The sequence below is a fragment of the Eurytemora carolleeae genome, unplaced genomic scaffold (assembly GCF_000591075.1).
Source record: "Eurytemora carolleeae unplaced genomic scaffold, Eaff_2.0 scaffold163, whole genome shotgun sequence".
In the NCBI taxonomy this organism is placed as follows: domain Eukaryota; kingdom Metazoa; phylum Arthropoda; class Copepoda; order Calanoida; family Temoridae; genus Eurytemora; species Eurytemora carolleeae.
The window spans coordinates 260,108-281,809 of record NW_019396644.1 but is presented as its reverse complement, the minus strand read 5'-3'; the positions used below and the strand labels follow the sequence as shown (position 1 = coordinate 281,809).

Below are 21,702 nucleotides of genomic sequence, written 5' to 3'. Positions count from 1 at the left end.
GAAATTTCTACGGCTCACAATATACGCAGATTATAGAGTGAAAAGCGGGACAGTTCATCAAATTCAACCAATTCTTTTGAGACTATAATGTGTTTAGGGAAGCACAATTGGAAAGTGTAAATCCTGTAAAGTGCAGGGACCCACAAAGATTGAGACTACTGTACAGCAATTATTTAGTCCAATTTGTAAAAATAATGCCCCTAATTAAAAAAACATTTTCAAATTCCACTAACACATTTGCCCCCATTGCCCCCAATTTGAAAAAAAGCCCCCAATTAAAAAAAAATGCCCCCAATTAAAAAAAAACATTTTTAAATTCCACTAAAACATTTGCCCCCATTGCCCTCAATTTGAAAAAATGCCCCCAATTAAAAAAACATTTTAAAATTCCACTAAAACATTTGCCCCCATTGCCCCCAATTAAAAAAAATGCCCCCAATTTAAAAAATAAATGCCCTCAATTAAAATTTTTTTTTTCAAATTCCACTAACACATTTGCCCCCATTTGCCCCCATTTGCCCCCAATTTGAAAAAAAAATGTACAGTGTACGCTGATTTAATTTATTATGAATTAAAAACAAGATGTTTTCAATGTATACAGAAGACCGGATTATCGTGATATCTAAAGAGAAAGGTCGTCATTAAAGCCTCATTCATTATTCATCAACTTACCTCCACCTCCTCCTCACATATACCTCCCCGCCTGTATAATAAATATTGTTCGAACATAACAAAAAAGTCATGGTTTTTATTTACTATGAAGTTGATTCAATGAATAAAATATTTTAGAACAAATACATTCCTTCCAAAAGGGCAGAGACAGACAAAACCTTCTCCCTAAATCAACAGAGACCATGTACTTAGAATTTTAAATTATAAAATTAACAGAAAAAAAACAATAAACTAAATTTTAGATATAAACTTTGATATTATAAATGCCTACAATATTATTCAAAATGGCCACTAAATTATTCAAAATGGCCGCCAATTTTTTCAAAATAGTCGCACAATTATTCAAAATTATAAAATGACTTCCGAAATATTCAAAATGACCGCTGTTCCTTTGGTTTTCCCAGACAAGTTCCACCATGAAGACATGGGTTGGCATTACAGATTGTTCTTTCACACAGCTGACCAGTAAATCCTGCAGTACATTCACAGAACCTGACATAAACAGTTAAACAGTACAAAAGACAGTTTTAGGAAATTGAGGAAATGCAATTTTCTAATCTATTAAACGTAAATGGACCATTAAAGGGACTGTAAGCGTAATTTCACGTGACCCTCAATTCCATGCAAAGATGACAATATAGTACCTTTAAAAGGTTTTTGTGATTAAATATGAATTAGATATCAATGTTGATAATTTTCAAAACTAATTAATTTTAATTAAAGTGACGCATTTCTACTACAGGAATTAGGAATTATCAACAATTTATATTTTCAATCCTACAATGACGACAATACATTTCAAATTATTGATCAAATAAAGGTTTCAAGAGTATCTTTGTGAATAGAGGTCACTTGAAATTATGCTGACAGTCCCTTTAAGTAGATGTTGTAAAGTATGGCTTTTAATGATTAGAAGGTGAAAGCTGGAAACTAATAAAATTAAAAGTAAAGATTTCTCGACTTCCTATTGGTTCACAATTATAACTTTGACCAATGAGTAACAGCGTAAAAGATAGGTTTGCACTAAAAATTGCCAGGTGTTTTCTTTATCTTCTTGGAAAATATTTTAACTCATTCCGTCGTTTCAAAAGTTCCCAGCTCCGTTAGTTTCTGACTTACCATGATGCCCCTGAAGGATGTTGGTTACAAATCCCATTGTTCTGACAAGGTTTGCTGGAACATGCAGCACTCTCACATTCAACAATATCCTACTCAAACCAATGCAAAGTCAAACTATCAATTTTTCAGCACACACAGAAATCTTCAATTTCAATTTTCTACAAAATTGTTCTAAAACTTTTCTTTATACTGATTAAAACTTCCGTTTTCGTTTTAGTTTTTGCCTTTTATTCAAGTTGATTGATTGAGCATGTTTTGTACCTGTCCGCTAACAGCTCCTGAGAAGAGTTCAACTTCTCTCTCCTGAAGTAGAAAATGCTTGACACAGCCCTGCAGACCAACCTTCGGAATCAGAATATCCGCCCCCGGGTCCTGCAGGATATCCGCCGGAGCTCCGCCGATATATATGTACTGGGGCAGATGAGGCGGATGCAGGACCTCCTGCTCCCCTTTCATGGCGTGGGTTCCATTCAGATGGATTTCAGTTATACAGGTTCTATCCAGACCCTTCTCTCCCTGAAAATAACGATCAATAATTTCTTCAATCAATTCTTCAATAAATCAATCAATCATTCATTTAATAAATCAATACATCAATCTTTCAAATAATCAAACAATCAATCATTTAATAAGATACGGTGGTCGTCGTTTATATCAATACAATAAAAACGACTTTCTTTTTCAGTATTGATCTTTCTAAACATTATTTCATTAACAGCTTCTCGTTGTTTACATTTTTATTTGTCTCTAATGAGCGGTGAATAAAAGCTTGTTAGAAATTGAATCACCAATAAAAAGTCGTCTTCATTGTATTGATATAAATGCTGACCACTGTATTTAATATAATTTATTTAACATCAGCCAATCCAGCCCAAACCATAAAACAGATACAATAATATTATACTCAGTCATACATTTATTCAAATTATCAAAAGTAGGTCACATAACATTTCATGCATACCAAAAGTAGATAAGTATCATCTATTGGTAAGTCTAATAATCACCCTAAAAGTGAAAAAACTATAAGGTTAGGAATCAACCCCAACACAAGATCCAAAGATAAAATTGTAAATAACCTGAAAAGTAACAACTACTTCCAAGGTCTGCTCATATCCTTAAAAAAATGATTTATTTTAAGAATTTACAGACTCAAGCATTCCAAAGACAATAGAAAGTGCATTTTATAGATGTGACATTTCATAGTAAAGACATTTCATAGAAAGGACAAAGACCAGAGTTTTCTTTGACCTGAGCAGGGAACTTTAGAATGGATAAACTTTAATCCTGACTTCTTAATCCGAATATCCACTGTGGAAACTTTTCATTTTAATCCTTAATCCACTCTTTTTCTCTCTCCTTGGATATCCGTTAATTGTTTTCTCCAATGAGAATATTTCTGTTCTCTCATTGGTTGCCCCCTTTTCTCTGATTGGCTGCTACAGTTTCTCAGATGATTAAATATTAATTTGAACCCAATAAAACCAATAAAACCATTTTGAAAAAATTTTAGTGGGGGAATTCTTGGTTTGATTGAATTCTAATAATATCAAGACTTTTATCCCTCCGCAAACTCAAAATCAACTTTCTACTTTTTTTTAAAATAAATTATTCCTGTGTTGACTCTATGTTTAGGATCCGAGAATGTAATCAGCTGGTGTCCACAGCTCACCTAGAATTCTCAGACATTATTATTATTATTATTCTTGTTGTTGTTCAACAACATTATCATTATCAACATCAGAATCATCATTATCATCAACATCATCTTCATCATTATTATCCATCAGCATCATCACCAACATCAATATTTTTTTCATTTGTAATATTATGATTATTATTATTGTTAATTAATGATTATTGAAAATGTCTGGTTTCCTGAAAGTTAAGAATACCATCCTCTAAAAACGAGGTTATCAAGAGACCTCCTTGCTCCCCTGGAAAACAAATATTATTTACGAAGTTTTGGAGTCTTAAGGACCTGGTTTCTTGTCTCAATTATAACTTTATAATTCTTTTTATCTTTGCAACCTGATGCTTCTGAAGTTGTGAACCTAGTGACATGAAAGGATGAATAAATAAGGACTGAAAAAGATGAATGAATAGCATAAATAAAATGTAGAATGAATAAGAAATGTATTGGAGAATGAATGGGGACTGAAAAGGATGAATAAATAGTGTGGATGAAATGTTGAATGAATAAGGACTGAAAAGGATGAATGAATAGCATGAATAAAATATAACATGAATAAGGACTGAAAAGGATGAATGAATAGCATGAATAAAATGTAGAATGAATAAGGACTGAAAAGGATGTAGGAATAGCATGGATGAAATGTTGAATGAATAGGGACTGAAAAGGATGAATGAATAGCATAAATGAAATGTAGAACTTATAAGGACTGAAAAAGACTAATGAAAAGGAGGGATGAAATGTAGAATGAATGCTGGAGCTGTATGATGAATAAATGAATTAATAGCATTGATGAAATCAAATATTTACGAACCGTACAGGATCAATACTTGAATGAATAGAGTGAATGAAATGAAGAATAAGTAAGGATGAATGAAAAGGATGGATGAAATGAAGAATGAATAACTAAAATGTATGAGATGAGGAATGAATGAGAAGTTTAACGGATGAACGCAGATATGTTTGACCTGTGTAGAACAAATGAATAGGATGAATAAATGAATGAATATAATAACAGGATGAATGATATAAAGAATAAAATAAGAAATAAATAAATCTATTGAATGAATCTAATCAAAACAGATATATTTGACCTGTGTAGTACAAATGAATGGGATGAATAAATGGATGAATATAATAAAAAGATTAATGATATAAAGTATGAAATAAGAAATAAATAAATCTATTGAATGAATCTAATGAATACAGATATATTTGAACTGTATAGAATAAATGAATGTGATGAATGAATGAATATAATAAAAGGATGAATGATATAAATGATGAAATAAGAAATTGATGAAAATAATGAATAAATCTAATGAATATTTGACCTGTGTAGAAGAGAACCCCTGTTGAATAGGTAGTTCGGAATCCTGGCAAAAAAAAATCATTAATTTTATAAAATTTCATATTATTTTTTATGTGTATGTTTTGTTCATATTCATATTTTCATATTTATGTTGTGCGCAACTCAAGTTAATAATGTCAATGCATTATTATTATGTTAATATTTGTATAATCATTATGTAGTTCTGAAGTGTTTGTTAATGGATGTTTATTTTTATGTTCATATTTTTATTCCTGCTTATATTCAAGTTTATTTTATTTCCTTGTTATCTTTATGTTCATATTTCTTTTGTATGTTTTGTTTTGTGTTTACAATTATTTATGTTTATAATCATTTTCATATTTATATTTATTTTCATGTTTATATTCATTTTCATGTTATTATTCATTTTCATGTTTATATTCATTTTCATGTTATTATTCATTTTTATGTTTATATTCATTTTCGTGTTATTATTCATTTTCATGTTTATATTCATTTTCATGTTACTATTCATTTTTATGTTTATACTCATTTTCATGTTATTTTTCATTTTCATGTTTATAATCATTTTCATGTTATTATTCATTTTTAAGTTTATACTCATTTTCATGTTACTATTCATTTTCATGTTTATAATCATTTTCATGTTATTATTCATTTTTAAGTTTATACTCATTTTCATGTTACTATTCATTTTCATGTTTTTATTCATTTTCATGTTATTATTCATTTTTATGTTTAAAATCATTTCATGTTATTATTCATTTTTATGTTTATACTCATTTTCATGTTATTATTCATCTTTATGTTTATACTCATTTTCATGTTATTATTCATTCTCATGTTTATGTTCATTTTCATGCTATTGTTCATTTTTATGTTTATGCTCATTTTCATGCTATTGTTCATTTTTATGTTTATACTCATTTTCATGTTATTATTCATTTTTATGTTTATACTCATTTTTATGTTATTACTCATTTTCATGTTATTATTCATTTTCATGTTATTATTCATTTTCATGTTATTTTTCGTTTTTATGTTTATATTCATTTTCATGCTATTATTCATTTTTATGTTTATACTCATTTTCATGCTATTATTCATTTTCATGTTATTATTCATTTTCATGTTATTATTCATTTTCATGTTTATACTCATTTTCATGCTATTATTCATTTTCATGTTAAAACTCATTTTCATGTTATTATTCATTTTTATGTTTATACTCATTTTCATGTTATCACTCATTTTCATGCTATTATTCATTTTTATGTTTATATTTATTTTCATGTTACCAATTTGAGTCCTAAACCCCAGTTCAAGAGTAGAGTTGTCTTCCAGTCCTGTCTCGTGAACCAGGTAGGAGTGTCCCAAAAATCCTGAGAAATCAATCAATCAATCAATAAATCAATCAATCAATCAATACTCAATCAACTAAGTACACTAATCAAAAAGTTAGTTAAAGTGACTATAAAGCGTAATTTCAAGTGACCCTCCAGGCAAAGTTGGCAATGCCCGATTTACAAAGGTACTCTTGAAACCTTTATCCGATCAAGCATTAATGAGAAATCCATATTTATAATTTTGAAAACTAATTATCTTTCATTGCAGGTCCTCTACAAAAATTACTTTCACATTTCTATTGTGAGAAGAGTTGTAGGGATTATCTGAATTAAATACTTTTAGACCGAAAAAAAGACAATGAATTCCACATTAATGATCAGATAAAGAAATTAAGAGTACCGTTGTGAATCAGGCATTACTATCCATGCATAGAGGGCCCCTTAAAATCTGCTTACATTCCCTTTAAGTTTAGGTAAATGCTACCTAAACTATGTATTATTCGTGTGTAATGCACTTTTGTGTTGAGTAAACCTTTAATGAGGAGTATTGGAGTAAGCTATGAATATTGGTAGAATATTATGTATTGGATATACAACTAACACTGGACAACTTAATACACTTACACACACTAGGAGTGGACAACTTAACACAGTTACATACACTAGGAGTGGACAACTTAATACAGTTACATACACTAGGAGTGGACAACTTAATACAGTTACATACACTAGGAGTGGACAACTTAATACAGTAACATACACTAGGAGTGGACAACTTAATACAGTTACATACACTCAGGAGTGGACAACTTAATACAGTTACATACACTCAGGAGTGGACAACTTAATACAGTAACATACACTAGGAGTGGACAACTTAATACACTTACATACACACTAGGAGTGGACAACTTAATACAGTTACATACACTCAAGAGTGGACAACTTAATCAGTTACATACACTAGGAGTGGACAACTTAACACAGTTACATACACTCAGGAGTGGACATCTTAATACAGTTACATACACTCAGGAGTGGACAACTTAATACAGTTACATACACTAGGAGTGGATAACTTAATACAGTTACATACACTAGGAGTGGACAACTTAATACAGTTACATACACTCAGGAGTGGACAACTTAATACAGTTACATACACTAGGAGTGGACAACTTAATACAGTTACAAACACTAGGAGTGGACAACTTAATACAGTTACATACACTCAAGAGTGGACAACTAATACAGTTACATACACTAGGAGTGGACAACTTAACACAGTTACATACACTCAGGAGTGGACATCTTAATACAGTTACATACACTAGTAGTGGACAACTTAATACAGTAACATACACTCAGGAGTGGACAGCTTAATACACTTACATACACTCAGGATTACAATTTTATGGAAAGAAATAAAAAGTAAAGAAAAATACAAAGAAAAGGATTATTTAGTTTCTAATTGAAGTAGTGAGTCGACTGAATGATGTAATGCAAGGAAAGTTATTTCAGAAGTGTACGCATCTTTTGTATTGCAGTGTACTGTCTCTGGGCGGTAATGTAAACACAAGACGGATGTTACAGCCTGACATGGGATCCATCTTTCACATAAAAAAAATCAATGAAATATTCTGGTCATAGGAAACTATTATGTGAATTATCAAAGTTATCAAAATTTAATGCATTTAACCTCCTCAGATACTAAACGAACACTGATGCATCTATTCTTGTTTACAAATTCCGCCCAGAGAGAACTGGTTTCAATATGTCCGCAGAGTATACACGACCGCAATTAACTTTCCTTGAATTACATCCTTGACTCGACTTAACTTACACAAAGGGACTCGTGTAACTAACCCTGGAGTACTGACTTCAAAATCCTAATATATACCTAATATATACCTGGAGTATTTACTCTTGAGTCTTATATATATCTGGATTATTGACTCTTGAGTCCTAATATATACCTGGAGTACTGACTTGAATCCTAGATTGACAATATCTTCCTGAGAACTGTAGTTTACAATGGCACTGGAATCCATCTATACTCCATAAACAAGTTCCTCCATTTCTAAAATAATCAAGAAAATTAAACATAAGGTAATTTACTTTAGGTTCAAGAAAATCAAACATAAGGTAACTTACTTTAAGTTCAAGAAAATTAAACATAAGGTAATTTACTTTAAGTTCAAGAAAATTAAACATATGGTAATTTACTGTAAGTTCAAGAAAATCAAACATAAGGTAATTTACTTTAGGTTCAAGAAAATTAAACATAAGGTAATTTACTTTAGGTTCAAGAAAATTAAACATAAGGTAATTTACTTTGGTTCAAGAAAATTAAACATAGGGTAATTTACTTTAGGTTCAAGAAAATTAAACATATGGTAATTTACTTTAGGTTCAAGAAAATTAAACATAAGGTAATTAACTTTAAGTTCAAGAAAATTAAACATAAGGTAATTAACTTTAAGTTTAAGAAAATTAAACATTAGGTAATTAACTTTAAGTTCAAGAAAATTAAACATAAGGTAATTAACTTTAAGTTCAAGAAAAATAAAAGAATTTATGAATCGAAAAATTTTGTTGAATATACACAACATTGGGATCCTTTCATGATGCTTGTTTTTCAGCGAAAACTGACGTGTTCAAAAATACATTGGATGGGAGCGGAGCTGCTAGGAGGCCAGATAATAATATATTGGATGGGAACAGAACTGCTGGGAGCCAGATAATAATATATTGAATGGGAACAGAACTGCTGGAAGGCCAGATAATAATATATTGGATGGGAACAGAACTGCTNTAATCCTATCCTAATCCTATCCTAATCCTATCCTAATCCTATCCTAATCCTATCCTAATCCTATCCTAATCCTATCCTAATCCTATCCTAATCCTATCCTAATCCTATCCTAATCCTATCCTAATCCTATCCTAATCCTATCCTAATCCTATCCTAATCCTATCCTAATCCTATCCTAATCCTATCCTAATCCTATCCTAATCCTATCCTAATCCTATCCTAATCCTATCCTAATCCTATCCTAATCCTATCCTAATCCTATCCTAATCCTATCCTAATCCTATCCTAATCCTATCCTAATCCTATCCTAATCCTATCCTAATCCTATCCTAATCCTATCCTAATCCTATCCTAATCCTATCCTAATCCTATCCTAATCCTATCCTAATCCTATCCTAATCCTATCCTAATCCTATCCTAATCCTATCCTAATCCTATCCTAATCCTATCCTAATCCTATCCTAATCCTATCCTAATCCTATCCTAATCCTATCCTAATCCTATCCTAATCCTATCCTAATCCTATCCTAATCCTATCCTAATCCAATCCTAATCCTATCCTAATCCTATCCTGTTCCTATCCTAATCCAATCCTAATCCTATCCTAATCCTATCCTGTTCCTATCCTAATTCTACTACTCCACCTGCAAATGTTTTGTGTACAAGATGTATGTTGGGACGGATATATTGCTGTTGCTCCAGGTTCTTTAGGAGCTAGGGTGGTCAGATGCATCTACAATATAAAAGCATGATTCAGAGATGGGTTTGTGTCTTGTGAAAAGTTAAGAAGAGGTTTAACGGAAAGCAAGGAGTAAAATAAATGCAAATGATGAATGATGTTAGAAAATTCAAGATCATTTTTATAATTTCTACATTAACCTTAGGAGCAAGATCATCTTCATGTTCTGCTCTATGTTCTGTTGCTGGTACAGTTTCATGTTGATCTCCAGGTTCATGATGGATAGATTCTCTGGTAGCAGTTTCAAGGTTGTCTAAATTTTATTAATTTATCAAAATTAAACGATTCAATAAAATTAACAGGAGTCAAGAAATTATAATTTTAGTCTTATCATACCTTCAGGTAAATTTAATAGCTCTGTAACATTTTTAGTAATATCTGTTGTTGAATCCATGAGCTCAGTAACATCCTGAGTTACATCAGTAGTATCAATGCTTTCAGATGGATCTATTGTTCGATTCATATCACCTAAAGTTGTGGAGCCCGTAGATGGCGTAGGATCAGTATAAGCCGTCGCATCAGTTGCAGCTGTAAGATCAGTTGAAGCTGTAGGATTGGTTGGAGAGGTAGGATCAGTTGTAGCTGTAGGATCAGAAGAAGCCGTAGAATCAGTCTCAGTGGTAGGATCAGTAGAAGTCGTAGGATTAGTAGAAGCCATATTATCAGTGGAAGTCGTAGGATCAGTTATAGCCCTTGGATCAGTCACAGCGGTATGACCAGTTGTACCAGTAGGATCAGTAGAAGCTGTAGGATCATCTGTAGCCAAGGCATCATAAGTAGAATTTGTAGGATCTGAAGACCATGCAGGATCTGTAGATTTCATAAGATGAGTGGAAGTATAGTCTGTTAAACCGGTAGAATGAGTAGAAGCTGTAGGATCACTAAAAGCTGATGGATCAGTAGGGGTTGTAGTACTAGCAGAACCTGTAGGATCAGTTGAAACTGTAAGATCAATAGGATCTGTAGGATCTGTAGAAAATGTAGAATCAGTTGATCCTTTTGTTGAGGTTCCACCATACATAGAATCAGTAAAATTATCTGAACTTGTCTGAACCCCCTCACTGCCAGTTCTAAAAATAACATTAATATATTTAAAAAATACAGTGTATATAATTATTGATCACTTTTGTTTATTATTCAAATTTCTAGAAGAACGGTTCTATGTGTAACATTTAGTTCTTTTGATTGCCATACAGACATTATATCATGGAAACGTAATCAATTGACCTAAATCCTGCCAAAGATATTTTTCACGGATTTTCGTTCTGTAAAATTCAGATTCAATATAGAACATTCATTAATTAAACACATTTTTTAATTGAAAATTTGAGAGAATTGAAAATTGTAAACTTAGCCCCATTTAAGGGCTGTTTTTAAGCCCTTTTTAAGTTACTTGGAAAAAAACAGAAGGGCTGGGGGGGAACACCCCCCCCCCCCAGCCCTGATAGGGTTAAGGTGTCCAAAATGGATCCCTTGAATATTGTTTAACACGATGAATTCCCCACAGACATATTCTAATGCTGGAAATTAAAGAAGAATGTAAATAAACTGTAAAAGTCTTCTAGAGGGAATATGAGGGGAGGGGGACTTCTGGAGGGAATATTAAAGAAGGGTGAAGGATGACATGAACCAGAAGGGTGGGAGGGATGGCATGAACCAGAAGAGTGGAAGGGGAAGGAAGGAATGAAGGAAGTAAGGGTGAAGGATGACATGAACCAGAAGGGTGGAAGGGGAAGGAATGAAGGAAGTAAGGGTGAAGGATGACATGAATTAGAAGGGTGGAAGGGGAAGGAAGGAAGGAAGTGAGGGGGAAGACGCTGATAATATTGGGAAATAGTTTTCAATAATGTAACAACAATAAAATATCTGATATGGCCGGCAGGTAGGGAGATCTGTATTAAACAGTAGCTAACGGGAAAACAATAGAGATACTCAGAGACGATTCAAAATTTTTCCTTTCGTCAAAATCTAGTTAACTTCTAAATTTTTCTTTAGAAAAAAAGGGGTTTGAGTTTTGACATGAAAATGGCCACAACACCTTAAATAAAATTCCAGGGGGAAGGGGGGGAGAGGGCGGGGTATTGGGTAAAACAAATTCGAGAAAACTTTTATTTGTAATGTTAATTTTAATACTCAATAGTGCAGTTAAAAAAATAAGAACAAATTCTCTCGCTAGTTTATACAACCTGAAGACTTTCTAGTCCTCTAACTAGTGTCATGTAATTGTAAATATGAAATATATCAATGCTTTTATCCCATGACCATAATTGGTACATATATTGCTAGTTTGAAATATACATTATTATTATTATTACTATTAAAAAGATGGCGGTGTTGTTGTTCTACCTATTCAACAAATATATGAGTTTAAAATATAAACAAGAAATAAATGTTTATAAGTTTGAAAACTGATTACTTTCAATTGTGATTTCAGAAAAAGGTGACTTGCGAATTTCTACTACAGAACAAAAATTTAGGAATTTTCAGAACTTAACACTTTAAAGGGACTGTAAGCGTAATTTTAAGTGACCCTTCATGCAAAGATGGCAATGCCAGATTACCGTCGATACCCTTAAAATCCTTATCTAATCAATAATGTGAAAGATGTAGTCGATTTCCTATGTGTTTTCCTGCAGTAGAAATGCGCAAGTCAATTCTTTAGTGAAACCACAGTTGAAAATAACAGTTTTCAAGATGAAAAAAATTAATCTCTTCTTCATACTTGCTCATATAAAGCTTTTAGTGTGCAGTTGTAAATCGGGTATTGTCATCTTTGCATTGAGGACCACTTGTAATTACGCTCACAGTCCCTTTAATATACCTGTCCAGTTCTAATTCTGGGGTGGAGTACATCTTCTCTAGATCGTCAGAACCTTCTCCAGGATATAGGGTTGTCATATCTCCAGGTTCTCCAGGTTCTCCAGGATACAGGGTTGTCATATCTCCAGGTTCTTCTATACCCAGCTCCTCCTCCCAGTAGTCAACTGTAAGTATGATATTGATATACTGTGAAAATGCAGCAGAATGGAGAAATCAAGTCTTAAAAATATTTAAAATGATTAAAAACGGTCACTTTCAGAACAATAGTTAAAGCTAAAATTGTCTAAAAGCCTAGTTCATTACGTTTTAAAAGACATGAACGTATTTTAGTTATTGAGTTGCAATTTTATGCTTTTTGTCAAAAGTTTGTGACTGAAAATTATTATTAAACTTTTAATTAAGTTTGTTGTCAAAATTATTATTTATCAAAAAGATAAAATGAAGATCTGTTACAGTTTTCGTTTTTTTCTGTTTACTTTTTAGAGGTCAGAAAAATACTTCTGAATATCTGAAAAGGTCGACAAAAATAAAAAAAAAAACGATTAAATTCTTATTTTTCATATTACTCAATTACTCATCAACATCTTTTTTAATGGTTTTAAATTATAATATTTGTATTTTTTTATTAACTTTAAAACAGCATATGAATTGAGTCTTTGCCACAAACTCATACTTTCTAATCCCTATTTATTTGCATTTGAAATACTAAAGGTTTGCACCATCAGGTTGCAAAGATAAAGAAACTAGAAAATTTCAGCATTTTTTAAATATTTGAATTGAACTTTATAAAAGAAACTTTTTTCACATAATTTGATTTTTGATGCACCATTTATAGGACTTGTTAGTATTTGAATTTGAGAGAAATGATATTTCAATGTCTCAGTTGAAAGCATATACCACTTGTATTAGCAGCAGAAACAGTTGAAGTGCTGGTTATTTCATATTCTTCAGTTGGAGTAACTTCTAGACCAGATATTTCAGTCATATCATCGTATGCAACAGTAACTACAGTGTGGGCAACTAAAATTATTGACTACGTCATGTAAAAATCTACCAAACACAAAAAAAGATGTTTTTTATGTTTCTCACATTTTTCAGGAATACTCAGAATATGCAGATAAATGTAAACAGATATTTTTTCAGAAAAAAAGTTAATTTTTAATTTTGTTTTGATGCGTGTAGTTTTAGATCATCTATTAATGGACTAATTTTGTTTATCAAATGAAAAAAGATAAATGAATTTAATATTCAAATCTTTATATTTTTGCAACTTGATATAATTGACCTTTGTTGATAATTTAAACTTCGAATTCTGCTAAATCAAATAGTCAACGATTGAAGTATCAAAGGTTTACACCATCAAGTTTGCAAAGAAACTTTTGTGAAGTTGCAAAGTTTTTGCCACAAAATTAAATTCTCTAATCCCTATATCTTTGCAACCTGATGGTATAAACCTTTGATATTTCTAACATACATAAGTTGATCTAACAGAATTTAAATTTTGAAAACTCAAAGATTAAATATAGGGATGAGAAAACTTATGTTTGTGGCAAAAACTAAATTCCTTTACAGGGATCAAAAGATTCCGATGTAAGGGATGTTTTCAGTTTCTTTTCAAATAAAAAAGTCTGTGTGTAAATTTGATGTTCAATATTCAAAAGAAATGTTTACCAATAGTTTTATTGATGAAGTCTTCTGTATCGTCTGATGTTGAAGATTCTATAAAAACAAGAAAATAAAAGAATAAATAAAATGACAAAATGTCAGAATATCTATGGATGTTTTTTTCATTGTTCATGAATTCCTTAATCTTAATTAAAATAGACTTTTCCTTACAAATTGTTTATGTATCATTTAAAACTAATTGATCATGTTAAGAATTGAGATTGTTTGAAAAAAAGATTTTTGGTGGATGTTAAAGCCAAAATATTTTCTATTGGAGACCAAAAGTCAGGACATGGAGACTGACAGGCGAAGGCTTGGAGACGGTTTCTCGGGGCCAGGAGGCCTTCTGCGTATCAGGAGGCTTTGGAGGTCATTTCGGTGGGCTCATGACGGCACTTCAACCCCTCCCTCACAACAGGATGCTTATGAAATGTTCAGAACATTTTTAAAGATATTTTGGTTAACACACATTGATTGCTTAACCCTATCACGAGGGTTTTCCACTACTTCCTCTTGTTTTTTCCAAATTACTCAAATACCACTTACACTAGAGCGCTCAAACTTCTTCCCATTTCCAACTTCATAGTTTAGGACAAATTTTGCAACAACAAATAAAAATTTGGTTGCAAAGGGTGGGGTAGAGGACGGTCTTTCAAAACATTGAAAATAGTCAATTACTTTTTTATTACTTAGACTACAGATGTAAAACTTACATATTAGAAAAACCATTGAAAAATGGAGGTAGAAACACGTGTCACATGTGAATACTTTTTTTTTAATTAAAAAATTATTTTGAGCATTTTTCAAGCGTTCTTTTTGATATCTTTTTAAAACCCCCATCACATTTTAACCATGAAAGGTAGAGTTATAATTTTTCGGTATAGGGTTCAGGGAATGTTCAGGGGCGCATCAGACGAAATTGAAAAAGCTTTCTCCTCCTCTCTCTAGTTCTACTTCTATTTTTAAAGGGGTATGAGTTATGAACTTATGAACCCCATTACCCCCTCCCCCCCCCCGCTATGTCCATTACCATAAGCCGTCTTGCACTGCTTACAATTCCATGGCTTAAATCTAAAATGTGAGAATAGCCTTGGTGTAAAGGTAGAAAAGATTTTTTTGCAAGTTCATATAACAATTTTCACATTTGCAGAATTCAAATTTGAAAAAAATCTCCCTCCATTTTATTGGAGAAATACAGTATAGGGGAAATAAATTGGTAGTTTGTTTCTATATTTATGTTGTTTTATTGTATTATATTCCTCTGCAGTCTGAAATATACCTCAATACTCAAGCTTATATATATTAAATCTCAGTGAATGGCTTTATACAATTTTACAAAGGCTGAAAGCATATATTATAATTGCGACTCTATTTCAAAGCGATGTTTGAGATGGAATTTTATAAATATGGACAACATTGAGATAGTCTTTGATCGTCAATAGTTTCTTAAGTTGCCAAAAGATAATTGCAGATATTTTTGAAAACCAATCTGTGAGATGGACATTATTGAACAGATCATCAAAAATATGCTCCGATCTTTAATAATTAGTTTATTTTCACAAGCACACTGTCGTTTTGTATCTTAAAATCAGGGGATATTAGTTCCAAAACTAACACTTGGCCCATTTCTAACAATGAGTGTTAGAAATGGGCCAAATCTGCAAAGTTATCTTTTTCAAAAGTATATATCTTTAAAGACTATATATTTAAGATTTTTTAAAGGGTAAAATATAAACAAATAGAATATAAAAACAAACTGTTCTTTTATAATTTAAAAATCATTACAGCATTTAGAAATCAAAATATTAATATCATTTGTTCTTACAATATAGATTTAACTAGAAATGCGGGAAACTGTTTGTTTATAATGTTTGAAAATAAATCATCCATATTCTCTAATTTAACAGATAAAATGTGGAAACTTAGATTCTAGAAATAATTCAGAAGTTAATTTAGTCTTCATAAGATAATTTTTTTTTTCAGTGATTTATTCATGTTATGAAAGTTAATTTTGTTTTGAATTGTGGATTATATTCAAAAACTCAAAAACGGGAAAATGGGTTTTAACGCGACAATGTTTCATATTCAGGATATGTTCGAAAATGGAAAACCTAACATTGCCTTGAAAACTGTCAAGAGCTTTAAAATAAAAAGAATTCGTATTATAATTTTTATTTTTAAAAAAAGTTTACAATTGGAAATTGTTGTCCTCGTCATGTTTAATAAAAATTAAAATGTTGGTTATAGTTTTTATTATCGACTTTTACTCTGGATATGGGCCGGGATCCCAAAAACCCAGTCTTTTAATCTGTGCCCATTCAGTGTTAGAAATGGGCCAAGTGTTAGTTTTGGAACTAATGTCCCCTCAAAATATTGACTGAGCTTTTTAGAAATATGCATGGAAATTTATATAGAAACACGAGATAAAATTAGTGATTTCCCTATACAATGTTATGGGTCAAAACAGCCAAACTTTATTTAGAATTTTGTGGAATATTTATTGTGTCATTATTATAAGTCACATAAATGAACTTTGCTACAAACTAGTATGTAGATATTTAGAAAATTTAAGATTGTGACGAAAACTCAATTCTTTTGTCATATGAATAATCACATATCCTATATATCATGATGTAAATTGAAATATCAGTGTATTCTTTGAGTGTACAAAAGGGCCCATGACAGACCGTGATAGACTTGACTCCCGCCCCTGCATTTACACTCAGCTAATAACTAAAATCTAAGATTAATGGATTGACCGAAATTATTATTATTATTACCACACTGTAAAAAATAACAAAAATGTCAAATTAACAGTGGTTTCCTGAAAAGTGTTTAAAATTCAACCAATCAGAGTCGCATATATGAAGCCGATAAATTTGAAATTTTGCGCGCCATTTAAGATTATACATATACAGAAAAGGGAGGGACTGTCTGAATTTTAAAAAACCGGTTTTTTATTTTCTCTACTTTATCCAAGAAAGAACGGTTTAAGAAGAAAATCAAAAGTGTCTTCCATTGGATACTCAGATTAAGTATTTGGGATTAAGGATATCTCATTCTAAAGTTTTCAGCTCAGGACCAATAGAATTTCAAAGATGGTAATATTTATATATTATGTGTCTATTCAAATCTTATAATCCTAGAGATCCATATGTAAACTAGCGGCAACGGTGAAATTATTTACTTATATAGAAACTTCGGTAAATTATTACCTGTTGTAGAATCAGCTTCATCCCTGAGTCCAGATTTAGAGGTCCAATAAACATCCTCTGTTTCCTACGATGGTCGGCGTTTATATTAATACAATAAAACTGACTTTTGAAATCAAGTATTTTTTAAATTACAAGTTTTACAAGTAAACAAAGAGAAGCTGCTATTTGATAGCCTTCCATGATTGTGTTGCTGTTTAGATGCTTGTTAGAAATCAAAATTGAGATTGAAAGTAGTCTTCATTGTATTGATATATACGACGACGAATGTACATACAGAATGTTTAGTTTCTAGGTTCGTGTATCAAAGGATTTTTAAACGTTTAAATCTACAGATTCATGTTACGGGATTCACCCCCCCCCTCCCCCTCCCAAGTGCTCAAGAGGGGGGAACTTGCTAGAGTGCTTTGGTTTTAATGGAAACTAAAGTATTTTTAGAAGAGAAAATGAAAGTTCCAGCGGGGAGAGTGGGCTGGATGGATTACCAGATTATCTTGTAAAAGACTTTTAGTAGTTAAAAAAAGAATCTAAAAGCAACTGAACACTTGCCACATTTCTAATCAGTTAAAACCTGATGCTGTAGATCCTTGGATAGGTTCCAAAAATATAGTAATTAAGAGTTAGTTCAGTTCCTTCTGCATAACTTTTGTAGCCTTTAGCTAAAACGGCATAGCTTGTTAAATGATTAATTAAAATATCATTTCTAAAAAATGTTTACCATGGTAAAATCGGATGGTATAGTCCAAGACAATGTAATATTAGGATCAATGCATCTCTCTTCTTCCTAAATTATTTAGGAAAATCAGTGTTCTGACCTTTATTCACTATATTGCTTTCTTATTCCTAAATTTATATTATATTTATTAAAACTGGCAGTATAGTCCTGAATATATACCTGGATACACTGGCAGTATAGTCCTGAATATATATCTGGATACACTGGCAATATAGTCCTGAATATATACCTGGATACACTGGCAATATAGTCCTGAATATATACCTGGATACACTGGCTGTATTGTCCTATATATATATACCTGGATACACTGGCAGTATTGTGCTATATATACCTGGATACACTGGCAGTATTGTCCTATATATACCTGGATACACTGGCAGTATTGTCCTATATATATATACCTGGTTACACTGGTAGTATTGTCCTATATATACCTGGATACACTGGCAGTATTGTCCTATATATACCTGGATACACTGGCAGTATTGTCCTATATATACCTGGATACACTGGCAGTATTGTGCTATATATACCTGGATACACTGGCAGTATTGTCCTATATATATACCTGGATACACTGGCAGTATTGTGCTATATATACCTGGATACACTGGCAGTATTGTCCTATATATACCTGGATACACTGGCAGTATTGTCCTATATATACCTGGATACACTGGCAGTATTGTTCTATTTATATACCTGGATACACTGGCAGTATTGTCCTGAATATCCATCTAGACAAGAGCAGGAGAATCCGTTCACATCATCTTCACATTCTCCACCATGCACACACTTTGGACCTTTAAAGAATATCTGTCAATCAATCAGTCAATCAATTAATTAATCAATCAAAGTTAAAAGTGAAACTTTATAGTAATAAGAACTTGAATCCCTATATTTATTTTTCACAGGGCGGATCAGCATGAATTGGAAAGGATCTTGACTAACCTTTAACAAGTAACTTATGTGTTGATGCTTGAAAAATGTTTATGAAAAACTACAAAATTGTATAACTGGATTGAAAAAATCAAATCATGGGCAACCATTCCAAAGGTGATCAATTACTTTTTAAAAAACTATACATAAAATTAAGTGATTTATAGCTCTAAAGTGTAAATATCTAGGACTGTAAAATAGTATAAGTGAGTTTGTACGAAATAAAATCAAAAGCGTTGCAACACTTCAAAGTCGACTTCTTTTTCTCTGATTAAAATCTAAATATTTTGATGTCTGCTTAGTGGTAGAATCATTAGTGTCACTTAAAATAAGTTGTAAAGAAGTCAAATTATTCTTAACCATAAGTTTTTCTCTGACTGTAAAAATATTATCATTTACAGTTCCAAGGTTTCATAATAGTTTTAGTTTGTTCTAAGTTTGAACAAACTTTGCTTTAACTTGAGAAATTTTAACTTTCACAGCAGAGAAGCCCCCGAAAGTTAGATGAAAATTGTTTTAATTAAATGTAGACAAATTTTCGGCAAAAAGATTAGTAAGTTTTGGCTCAATACTATTCAAAACTGAAAAGAAATGTGTTAAGAATTAAATTCGTTCTATCAGAGGCTCTTTTATTCCATTGATGTTTAAAAGGCTGAGTGATGAATTGAATAAAATTTAAGGAAGCTTTTTCAACAATTTTTTAAAACTTATTTTTCAACTCAAAAGTTAACCTTGCAATGAAACGGGACAACTTTGAGTCCACAATTAAGTATTATTGGTTAAAGGAAATTAATAAGTCTTTTTAAATCTCAACCTGAAAGATTATTTATTAGTTTTTCATTACCTGGTGGCAGCTGGCATTCATTGTACTTGTGCTGACAACGCTTGCCGTGGTAATCCGGAACACAGTAGCACCGGAAACTGTCGTCTTCGATTAGACAAAGCGCGCCATTTAAACATGGCGAGTCCTCACACTGCTCCAGTTTCTCTTCACACACCCGGCCTTGTTTACAGAAATTAAACTTACTATAGTTGTTTTTACACAGCTTGTAAAAGTTTAATGCTACAGAAGAAAAGTTTCTAGGCCGCATAAATGTAAAGGTAAAAATTAAAAAGTTTTTAACAAGTTTAACAGACCTGCATAGAAGAGGGGACAGGAACACTGGAAATCTCCTAAACAAAAACAGTATTATAGTTTTCCTTTTTTCTACCCCCCCCCCTCTCCCACTCGTTTACAAAAGCTTGTTTTAGTCTTATTGCTTGAAGTTGAAAAGTTTTGAATGATTTTGAATAAAGTTCTGATATTTCATGCCGCTTGAGAGCGTATTTACTTCTTTATTCCCCCCAATTCACAATCCCTCAAGGCTCTTTCTCAATTCAACTTCTTGAATAAAAATATTTTCTGAACAATATCTATGATAGTAAATCTGTATCCGGTATTATTGCAGGGTTTTAAAGGTATAAAATGGTTTTATACAACGCTAGTTCCATCCCGAGATTGGTTAATGCATAGATCCAAGCAGAAAACATTCCAGGTTTTGTATTAGTTTTCTGTCAGCTTCAGCTCCAAGAGACAGATTACTTAGAATTTATTAATTAAAGTTAAAGGAACTAAAAGTGTGAATATTCAACCATTAAAATCCTCATGGATTGTTCAATCCGCCAGGCAGGCGTGCATGGCCACAGCCTGTCAGGTAGGTCTGCCAACCTCAGGGTTGGACCATCCAGGAGGATTTTAATGATTGAATTTTCACTCTTTTCGAATACAATACTGCATTCTCAAGCTCAACCACCATGTCTAGCAAAACACTCCCTTTAAGAACTTTAATTACCTATTTTGTCTATACAGTGGCCACCATTCAAACATGGATTATCCTAAAATTATATCAAAACTCATTAAAAGTGACTTTTAAATCAATTACTTAGAAAAACCTTTGGCTTTATATGCGAAAATGTCAATCAGAATATATGATCAATCAATTTAAATCAATGGGTTAAATGATAAATCAATGGATTATATACTAGATCAGTTGTTTACATGATTGATTATTTCAATGAATGCTTTATTTGTTTAGAATTAATAAATGCCTGCTGATGCCGAATTTAAAGAATTTGAGCGGCGGTTTAAATTTAAGCCGCGGCTTAAATATGGTTGGTTCCACTTAAAATTGTATCAAATGTTTCAAGATTTAAGCCAGCGCTTTATTTAAACCGGGTTTTGGCAGATTTAAACCGCGGCTCAAATTCTTTAAATTCCATCTCTGATTGATTAAATGACTAATTGATTATTAGAACACATGAATTCTTACTTGATCAAATCTTAATAAATGCATTTCAAAAATGTTAACTTTTTGATCAAATCACTTTCGAATAGATTGATTGATTGATTTACCTGACATTCATCAACATTATCCTGGCAGGTATCTCCTGTCCAGCCATGAGTACAGTTACAAGTAAACTGTTCTCCAAGACCATCAATACACTCCCCACCATTAGAACACCTTAGATAAGATTTAATACAGTTACAAGTAAACTGTTCTCCATGTCCATCAATACACTCCCCACCATTAGAACACCTTAGATAAGATTTAATACAGTTACAAGTAAAGTGTT

General features: G+C 31.8%; 1 protein-coding gene across 2 annotated transcripts in view; it reads right to left on the bottom strand.

Moving 5' to 3' along the window:
• The window catches only part of LOC111706783 (protein eyes shut), a 50,493-nt gene that overhangs the window by 18,538 nt on the left and 10,253 nt on the right, over positions 1 to 21,702 (bottom strand). Inside the window, exons 7-30 of one of the 2 annotated variants that reach the window (XM_023479721.1) lie at positions 21,482 to 21,590; positions 20,922 to 20,964; positions 20,227 to 20,262; positions 19,934 to 20,092; positions 18,853 to 18,953; positions 18,130 to 18,195; positions 17,415 to 17,478; positions 14,206 to 14,253; positions 13,432 to 13,554; positions 12,536 to 12,698; positions 10,051 to 10,784; positions 9,855 to 9,967; positions 9,620 to 9,708; positions 8,137 to 8,240; positions 6,113 to 6,196; positions 4,816 to 4,857; positions 3,667 to 3,725; positions 3,403 to 3,460; positions 2,868 to 2,905; positions 2,053 to 2,307; positions 1,792 to 1,880; positions 1,062 to 1,164; positions 803 to 837; positions 673 to 703 (exon numbers count right to left, since the gene is read on the bottom strand). In XM_023479721.1, the coding sequence (XP_023335489.1) occupies positions 673 to 703; positions 803 to 837; positions 1,062 to 1,164; positions 1,792 to 1,880; positions 2,053 to 2,307; positions 2,868 to 2,905; positions 3,403 to 3,460; positions 3,667 to 3,725; positions 4,816 to 4,857; positions 6,113 to 6,196; positions 8,137 to 8,240; positions 9,620 to 9,708; positions 9,855 to 9,967; positions 10,051 to 10,784; positions 12,536 to 12,698; positions 13,432 to 13,554; positions 14,206 to 14,253; positions 17,415 to 17,478; positions 18,130 to 18,195; positions 18,853 to 18,953; positions 19,934 to 20,092; positions 20,227 to 20,262; positions 20,922 to 20,964; positions 21,482 to 21,590 (2,746 nt within the window). The remainder of the gene's footprint in view (positions 1 to 672; positions 704 to 802; positions 838 to 1,061; positions 1,165 to 1,791; positions 1,881 to 2,052; positions 2,308 to 2,867; positions 2,906 to 3,402; positions 3,461 to 3,666; positions 3,726 to 4,815; positions 4,858 to 6,112; positions 6,197 to 8,136; positions 8,241 to 9,619; positions 9,709 to 9,854; positions 9,968 to 10,050; positions 10,785 to 12,535; positions 12,699 to 13,431; positions 13,555 to 14,205; positions 14,254 to 17,414; positions 17,479 to 18,129; positions 18,196 to 18,852; positions 18,954 to 19,933; positions 20,093 to 20,226; positions 20,263 to 20,921; positions 20,965 to 21,481; positions 21,591 to 21,702) is intronic. The other variant, XM_023479722.1, reaches the window with a different exon arrangement.